Source organism: Malus domestica, chromosome 14, assembly GCF_042453785.1.
Source record: "Malus domestica chromosome 14, GDT2T_hap1".
Taxonomy (NCBI): domain Eukaryota; kingdom Viridiplantae; phylum Streptophyta; class Magnoliopsida; order Rosales; family Rosaceae; genus Malus; species Malus domestica.
Genome location: NC_091674.1, coordinates 360,508 through 370,416, shown reverse-complemented (window position 1 = coordinate 370,416; position 9,909 = coordinate 360,508). Strand labels below are relative to the sequence as shown.

The 9,909-nt window shown below is 33.9% G+C and overlaps 1 protein-coding gene across 1 annotated transcript; it reads right to left on the bottom strand.

The window, feature by feature from the left end:
* On the bottom strand, window positions 1-713 carry LOC103453877 (uncharacterized). Its single transcript, XM_008393465.4, has 2 exons — window positions 315-713; window positions 1-194 (listed from the first exon to the last, which is right to left on the bottom strand). Exons 1-2 carry the CDS (start codon window positions 498-500, stop codon window positions 96-98), a joined length of 285 nt encoding a protein of 94 aa, XP_008391687.4. The 5' UTR covers window positions 501-713; the 3' UTR covers window positions 1-95.
* Between the last annotated feature and the right edge of the window lie 9,196 nt (window positions 714-9,909).

Here is a 9,909-nt window from a genome sequence, read left to right as displayed (position 1 = left end):
TTGATTTGCATGGTTTTGCAATAATACCCTCGATTAGAACAAAAAAAAAAATAATAATAGACAAGCATGTGCATGTACAATTTGGTAATCAACAACTAACATTTTACTTTGCCTTCATTCATCTCCTTAAAATTCCTCCACAAGTATTTCCCGCTGGCCATGTCCACAAATACCCAGAAGCCATTCTGAATCATCTGAAAATTCAAAAACCAACATTAATAGAATGAGAGAGAGAGAGAGAGAGAGAGACATATAAAATATTACTTGAATGGAATAATAAATAAAGAACAAAATGGAGGAGGAAATAAACATACAAATTTAAAATTGAATGCTTCTTGTTCATGTTTGGATGATCCCATATTTTCATTAATGTTGGTAGAATCAAGCTGTGAGGAGGTTATGATGTCGGTTCCGGAGGGAGAAGAATGAACCGTCCTCCATGCAAAGTATCCTGCAAGGATTGCTGAGAAGAACAACAAGATGAACCTTAGAGGACACATCTGGTTGATTTGTATGAGAGAGAGAGAGAGAGAGAGAGAGAGAGGGGTTGGATGAACCTGTTAGACCAAAAACAAAAACCCTAACTAGCTAACTAGTTGTATTTTCAAGGGAGATGGAATATTAGGCCGATAACAGAGACAACCAAAAGAACGAAAGCCCTTGCTTTTTTAAGGTCGATGATATCGAGGGAGGGAGGGAGGAGTGAAACCGCGTTCTTGAAAGGAGAGAAGTTTCTTCTTCTTGAGCATATGTATATTTGATGCGTCATTTCTGACTTGGTACGTTGAATTGTACAGTTCAAAAGCTATCGAGTTGTCAATGGTGGGTAGGTTACCTACTGCTCCTCCTATTCTTGGTCAACGGTTATATATATATTTATTTATTTATATTACTTGAATGTTTGTATGTATCCATGCCATCCCGGACATAGAGATAAGACTTTAGAGGTGTGCAATCCACTACCACGTAAGGTCGACAAGTCCAGCCGGCTAAAGTAAATCTGATTTTGACCTGGTTTATTATTTAGCAATGTCACTGAACGATTCATTGTTACCATGTATTGATGGTCATTGGGCAAAAAAAGTTGGGTTTGGACTATCCATACCCATTAACTAAATAACAAATAATAGTCCATAATTCATCATACCCATCTATTAACTTAATGGGTCTAACCTGCCCACTTAAAAGACAAGTGGTATCGGTGAAATCTACTTGGTTATGGCTACCCAGGTCCAAGTTAATGGTTTTCTAAGCTGTTTTTTTTTTCCATTTTCTTTACAAGTACAGTTTTAGGTCCAATACTTTAGTAATAAAAAATAGTTTAAAAACAAAAAACAATGAAAAAGATTTAAAACCTAAAAAGCCCAAATATTTTCTCATTTTAGTTATTAAATGTTAGATTCGTGTATTCATCAAGTTAAAGTTGTATCTGCTGATCATGATACGCATTTGACAACATCCGACAAGTATCGTATTTGATAAAGTATCGAATACGAAATAATCCACAACAAAAGACCCTTTCAGGAAGAGTGTGAGGGGTAGGAATTGATCATAGATTGTGTGGTTTCTAAGAATTTGAGTTGGAGCAAAACCATAAGTGTGGAGATAAAAGTGCGGCATCTGGTGGTGGAAGGGTGGCCCATCGCAACGGAGGTTTACTTGGTTGAGGGGAGAGAGGGTGTATGAGGGAGTTGATAGATTGAGAAATGACATAAGACTATGACAACAATGGTAGATCCAGGATTTGAATCTTGGGGGTCCCATTGTTAAACATCTAAGTTTTTTAGATAGAAACATAGCGCGAAGCGTGCAAAAACAATTCAGTTTATTCCGTGAGGCATTTCGTCAAACACTTGGTGGATTTGTCGTCGTCAGTAGAACCAAGTTGCACACATGTCAACATTATATTGACATATATGTCGAAGTAATCTGATGAGTGCTATAGAGAGAATTTGTTGAGTGTTGTCGATGCAACATGCGAAAGGCATTTCGTTAAACACTTAGTAGGCACAAAAATGATCTACCAAACATTCAAAGGTCCTTAGAAGGTCTACACATGTATATTTCTCGAACTTCGGATGGTCCTAGGACCACCCTCTGTGCATCTGCCACTGCAGAACTATGAACGGTTTCAATTTTAGGTTTCTTAGGTCATCTCCAACCGAATGGTCCAGAGGGCCAGAGGGTCGAAAATAGCCCGAAAACTATCTCCAACTGAGGGCTAGGTGTGACAACCCATTCATAATTTTACGTTTTTATTAATTTTAAAAGCGTGAATTTACGAAAATGCCCTAAAGACAAGGACTTTGACTTCCATTGACCCAAAGGTTTGAGAGATGTATGACTTATTCTTTTAGCGTATCCTTGTAGTACTCGTTGGTACGAACGCTTAGGCGAAAGTCGTTTGTAAGTCCGGATTATAACGGTATAGTTATAGACGTTTGAAAATGGTTATTTAAAGTTTAGTTATAAATTATTTGAATTCCCACCTTGTGGGAAAGTGGCCTGATAAGATTAAAAGCACACCACAAAGTAGAACATAAATATCCTATTGATTTTTCTTATTAACACTAAGCTTTGTCAATTGTAGCATATGAAAATAAGGGTATTTCCCGTAGAAGATTGTTTTATCTAACTACTTAAAATGTCACATAAACTGTGCTGCAGTCCCTACTGGCCAGCCACCGAAAAATAATTATTAGACCAACTTACACTTATCTAAATTCTCCGAAATTTTACATGAAGACACTAGACACAGAGCTATGCTCATACAAATTTTTGGGATTTTTGGAGTTGATATTCTATTTAAATTAAATCGAACAAAAATAGGACAGGAACAAATTTTAAATAGTTCACAAATTAAGAAAAACGAGTTAGGGGAATTGCTATTCACCACCATATAATCATGCAAACATGTTATGTTTCATTCAAATTCCTTTTATTTTCGGATGAAGATGCTCAAGTTGGCTCAATGTTAGAACTCAACCTATTACTCTTTCTTATGTAGTATGTTAAGAGAATGGCGTTTTCAACTTAACTTAGTCCCTAGCATGCAATTTAGAATGGTGTGTTCATAGATTTAACAAGTAGAAATCATTAAGAACGAAAAGAGTTTAGTCATCACAAGGCATCGTAAGTACTGGCATTGTCTTACTTATCCTAGAAATTGGTTCACATGTTAATCGCAATTAACAAGTACTACTCTAGAACATATGTAGGTCCTCATTCGATAAGGGCAGACACACACATATTCATAGCGTTCAAATCCTAGATATACTTACTAAGTATGCATCTGTAGAAAACACATAAAGAATTCATCAATGAGACAAGTAGTGAATCAATTTTCATCCATTCATAAAAGTAATTCAAACAAAATGTCATAACAAAGTTGCAATCATATTTGGAGCTTCAAAACAGCCCCTAACTACTAAAAATTTAGTTACACACAATCCTTAAGTTAAAACAAAAGATAGACATGAGTTTGAGAAGATAGAACCGAAAGAAATCGACTGAGGCCTCCTCCTCTCTTTCCTTCCTTCCCAACACTGGTTTTAAACCAATTCTTGCTGCATCATTTTCTTCTCCTTAACTCACCCACTAATAGCCATTTAGTGATGACAATAAGTGAGAGGAAATGGTAAAACAATTGTAACTCTTTGGGTAGCCTTTATGACAATTACTCCTCCTTAATCCTCATCTTTAATTCCATTCCCTTTTATATTTGAATAAGTGTCAGCTGACTTGTTCTTAGCTGCATCAGTTTTGGCTACTACATTTATTGGGTTTATTGCTTTCATTGCAGTTACAAACTGCTCAGCCTCTTGGTAACCTATCAATGTTAAAACTGCCATAACTTTTTCTAGACAAATGATATTAACAATCCGTGAAATGCTCCAGAAAATAGACATCCGTAGCTTTCCAAGTATATAAGGCTCATTCTCTAATTCATTATGAGCTGTTCGAAACTTGCTTCTAAAGTCAGCTGATCTGCACAGGCAGTTTTGACGAATTTGTTACTTAAAATCCCACTTGTGCTATTTTTCTTTTATTTGCTTGACAAATCCCACAAAACACAAAAACAAAGTAAATAGCTCAAAAATATAAGGAACTAACTAAGAAAAGACAAGTGACTTTGATGTAAAATTGATGCCGTTGACGAATACGAGCCGGACACAATGAACAACTCAAGAACAAGTATCTATTGTGCTCATGACGACACCAAAGATCTCGTGCAACACGAGCCATTGGAACAGGATGGACGTTACAATCAATTGATCGCTGAACAATACACTTCATTGCAAGAGCCATACTAGTTGTACCCGTCAAAGTGACGTGATTGAGCACTAATGGGGATTGCAACAAGGTCAAGATAATTAAAAGGATCTCGTGGTGGAACAATAAAGTTCTTAGTTTATTTAGTGTTTTTTTTAAGTTTACTTGATGAGTTTATGTAATTTTATTTAGTGTGTTTTTTAAGCTTATTTGATGCGTTTATGTAATTTTATTATGATAATAATACGTGGCGTGACGAGATTGGTTAAAAATCCTATCCGAAACTAAAACAATTATTTATTTATTATTTTATAAAAAAATTAATAATATTTTAAATGGGTTGTGTGCCAGCGCATTTTGTAAGGGTGAAGATGCATTTGCTCTAAGTGGCTCGTTTGTTTGAGTGGATAGCATGTTAAAAGTTCTACACACGCTTAGGCGTACCACGTCATCCATATGATTGAGTAGTTAGGTCTACCACCATGCTTAGTAATACAGGTGCATTGTTGCCCATCACTCTATTTATCACGATTCAATGAGTTTAAATTTTTGTGTCTATCCACTATATATAGTTTGTAATTTATATCATATAACATTGATAAATAGAATTATGAGTATTACTATCACTTAAAATAATGAGCAAAAATATTCCCAAATAATACATATAGTACATATAAAGGACTTCATATAACTGCCAAGGAATCCGAATACCCATTAATATTTGATTCATGGGAAAAATATTAATGGGATAAACTAATGATCAATAACTACGTTAAGTATATGATTAATATCATTTGCATTGAATATTTTGTTCTTTAACTTCTGAATGATTAAGCCGGTCAGGTCTCTGTCAGTGTAAAGGACGACGTCACTTGTTGATTGGTAAAAAGAATCTAAAGTGCTACTCCAAATGGATGGAATCTCTATCCTGCTGTGCGGGTGGTAGACTCTGATATTGATTTCCATCAAAGATTCTTTATCACTAGTGATTCCATAGTTTCCATGATCTTCACCAATATTTTGGCCCCATTCTATATCTACCATCCATTCATTAGTAGTTAGTAGATATATGTCCAACTATGTGATGTTTTCTTATCAGAAAGTTGTTATAGTTAAATTGTGAATCCGAACCATTATTTATGTCAGTTCTCGTCTCTAATCCTTGCGTACTTCTTTAGCTTTCTTATCAAATTACTCTTTTAAGGTTATTTTGTAATTTTCTTATTAACTTTTTCGGTTTCATTTGCAAATTCAAAAAGTTAAAGATAAAAAGAGAAACAATTATTTGGCCAACAAGTGCAAGAGTTGGGGTTTTATTCGATCAACTTTGTTGTATATAAAGAGGTTCTGGCTTAGTTAATCATAAGTGAAATGGGGAACAAATTCCCTAATTTTGACCCCAAATCATGGGAATTAAACACCAATCAATCTGTATTTTCTTTTGCCATATATTTGCTATTCACATTGTATACGTATTTTTGACGTTACCAAGAAAAAAAATTGTATGAGTCATTTTCTAACAATTTATAAAAACGAAATTCTAATTTATCTGTAATATCGAAGAGTGATCACTTTTTATGCGCATGATAGAACTAATTACGAATAAATGCACAGGCTCCACTACACAGAATTTACGTAAGCAGCAAGCTTCTTTGGATGTAGAGATAAAGCCAGGTAGGGTTACAGGGCTTAGTGGGAATGGTAATGCAATGCTTCTTTTGTGTCTTGTTTTTATCTCGTTATCGCTTTAATTTGTTGGCTTGGCAACAAGGGATATATATGTAAGACTTAGGCGTATTACGTTACGTAGTGGAATGATGGAATCCAACCTTTTGACCCTCGGCCTCCATTCTATTGGCTTCACTTAATTTCATCCCTTCTTTGTAAGCAAAAACAAAAGCACTTCATTTCCCTCATCCTAATGCTTTATTATACCCCAGTATAACAACAACCACTTTAGCTTTTTGACTTGTCCATAATATATTAAGAAGAAAATAGGATTACAGTCTAGTGGTATTCTTCTTCACTTGTAAGTGAGGGTTTTAAGTTCGATTTTCGCCAAAAGCGAATTTGAACTACATTATTGCTAGCTCATTGTAAGACTAAGCCTACATTCCATTCCCTAAGTGTAGATAATATCATTTGTTCAAAAAATAAAAATAAATAAATACTCTTTTTCTCTGTTAATTCTGTAATGAAATGAGATATCCATACGAATAATCTATGACAATCAAGAGGGGATCAAAATAAGAGAGGAAAAAACCCAAACAAAATTATAATTTGGTTAGCATAAAGTCTCGAGTTTAAATTATGCCTAGGCCAGTCGTGTGAGCTGTTGCATTTGTTAGAACATATGTGCTCCTTGTTATGTATAAGGTTCTAAAAAATGCTAAGCGCTAGTCCGGCGGCAAGCTGGCACCTAGCGGCTAGGCGGACGCCTAGGCAACCTAGGCGGATTTAAGTAAATTTCTTGTATATCTTGTAAATAAGTGCATATTAACACTTACAAAAAATTATACTTATATGAAATCCATGGATATAATAATAAAAGAATGATAAAATGCAAAAAAAAAGTATCCAACAAGTCCAAAATTTAAAAACGCATTAAGCATATATGCCATATAACCATAGTGAAGATTATTGTAGGATGACACATGTACAATAAGTTCACAATTTAAAACCACATAAAATGTAAAATAGGAGGAAATATAAGAAAATAAGTAAACAATATCGGAGTGTTTCATTAAAACTCCCTAGTTTAAGTAAACTATCTTTATATATATAAATTATATCTAAATAGGAGTCATATTTAGCTCTAGCTAGCTATATACAAATCATTTGTTATTTGTGACCTACCTGTGGAACGTAGGGTGTGTCATGTAAGACCTAATCTTTCTCATACAATCAAACATTTTGATGCCTTTTTAATCTATATTATCAATCAAATGACTAAGTGCAATTAGTCTAGTCTTCCTAGCTCGAACATTTTGTTTTGTTTTTATTTAGGATTTTAAAATAGAAAGTCACACGCATTTGGGTGACGTGAGAGCACATACCTTAGCTATTTGGGCTCAACATATGAGTTAATATATTGTAATAATAATACATATATATGGTGAAAGTTGAAATTCTACCCTAAAACTAATTGACTATTAATAAAAAATAGCCACTCAACATAGGAAAAGAATCGACAAAAAAACTTAACAAGTACTTTATTTTTCTTCACCTTTTGAAATAGGGAGTTTTAACGAAAAGTCCACGGTACTGTTCATTTTAACAAAAAACCATATTTTTACACTAAAAAGTCAAACATGATACTATTCATTTTACCCTTTATTTTGTCCTTATCACTAAAACTCAAAGTTTTCAAGCCCTTTTCATTAGTTTTTCTTTTGAAATAATTATTAACACATTTAGTGCTGTTTATTTTGAAATATACAAATAAAAGGAGAAAAACAAGATTCTATTTCGAAGTAACGAAGTAACGAAGTTTAGCCATTCAAATATCTGGTATAACTTTTGGCCAATGATTATATTCAGCCTCGTGGCCTATATCTCTACCTTGTTAGCAGAGATTCTACACTCAAATCTCATTTACGAAAGTTTGTTGTGTTGTTGAAAAAAAATTGCATACATATACTTGAATGTGACCCAAAGTTTCAAGTATATATGGATTGAACTCTAAAGATTTAATTTTGTATTAAAAAAAACTCTGAAGATTCTATTATGTTCTTAATCTATGGGTCAAATTTATTGTGAAAGTTTTTGTACTACAGTCTATTAGTATTCTTCTTCGCATTATAAGTAAGATGTCGTAAGTTTGATTTTTGCCACCAAAGGCGAATTTGAATCAAATTATGACTAGTTCATTGTGAAGTTTAATTCACTTCTCTATCATTTAATGTAGATAATATTGATTATTTAAAAATAAATTATAAAAATGTGTTCCTCCTTTTATTTTTCTTATTAATTTCAGGACATGTCCATTTCACGCCATGTGCATGCATGAAATAAGGTCAAACATCAATCTCTATTTCCACAAGCAGCATACTAGTCCATCTACGCTCTCCATATAGTTAAAAACTTAATGTTTATGATATTTACATCCTATATCATAAAGGTACGTGCCAGTATGATAGGTGAAGCCAATAAAATCCATTTGTTGATACACAAAATCAGTGAGGACTTTGGTACAACAGAAAGTGTTAAGTTTGTGACATCCGCTAGATTGCTCTGTTTATTAGTGTGGATAAGTATGTAAATGGCTAGGGACAGGGAAGCAAACACAAGATGTACGTGGTTCACCCAGATTGGCTATGTCCACGGAGTAGAGGAATTCTCATTAATTGTGAAGAGTTTACACAAGTACATAGGTTCAAGCTCTCCTTTAGTGAGTACTAGTGAATGATTTAGTACAAATGACATTAGGAAATATTGTGAGAGAATGATTTCTATTTATAGAAGAGAGTTTCTAGTTTCATTCTGACATTGACACATGTCGTGTTGTGATTGGCTTATGATGTCGACACGTGTTGCACTATGATTGGTTTATGATGTCGACACGTGTCGCGCTGTGATTGGCTTCCTGGTTGGAGGGAAACTCTTTTGGGTCCTTGACGGTATAACGTTGACCGGTGCTCAGTAGTTTCGGGATTGGTCAAGTATGGTACAAACACCATGAATTGCTACATGTTCGTATACGACATTAACCATTCAATCGGGTTTCATTCTTCACCACATGAATCATGGAGAAATACATGAAAGGAAATTTTGGGAAGATGTATCTTGCATGCATGCATGCATGCGGATAATGAACCCTAATTTGAGCAGGATAGTGCTATCCACACATCCATATATGTTTACTTCTCACATACTTCTCTCAATTTTCGACTGTCCGATCGAATGAATTGAAGAAGATCAATAGACAAAAATTATGGACATTGCTTGATGATATGGGATGAAGACATTTCAATCAAAGGGAAACTCCAATCCATGCCACGGTGCGGAATCAGTTAACGTGGTGTAAATTCGAGCAACATCACCATGAGACGTCGATCAATTAAATTTCTTTTCTCTTGTATGACTTTAACCTAAATTATGATGAATGTGAATTTATTTAGACACTCAACATTATCATATTTTTGTTGACACATTTTTTAATACTGGCGGATCTATATATAATAGTACGATGCACATTTTTATGTAAGATTACCTCTATTTGATACTTGAAAACATTGATAATTATATGTCTTAATTTTGTTTGTCGAAATAAATTGTTATTATTATTAATAAAGTTACATAAGGTCATTGTTAACTAAAAGAAATTGATTGGTTAGATCAACAACTTGAAGGAGATTCTTTTGATCATTAAATTGTCGTGATTTGAATAATGCGTATCATGGTTTCCTTTATTGCTTGAAACTTGCCTTGTTTTGTATCTTTCAGCTGACATTACCTGAAAAATCAAAGATTTAAGAAAATCAATCTCTCTCACTCTCACCACGTAGCATAATGGTGTGTGCATGTTGTTTTTTTAGTACAACGATATATTTTACATTAAAAGGAGAAGAAGTTTGGTTAAGCCACACATCATTGTTTTATACCCTACTTAGAGTAATACTAAATATTTAAGAATAA

Bases quoted from the DNA above. Each gene is read 5' to 3' on its own strand.
- LOC103453877 (XM_008393465.4), bottom strand. From the start codon at position 500: ATGTGTCCTCTAAGGTTCATCTTGTTGTTCTTCTCAGCAATCCTTGCA. The intron at 195-314 runs GTATGTTTATTT...TTGAATTTTCAG, and splicing joins AAGCATTCAATTTTAAATTT to ATGATTCAGAATGGCTTCTG.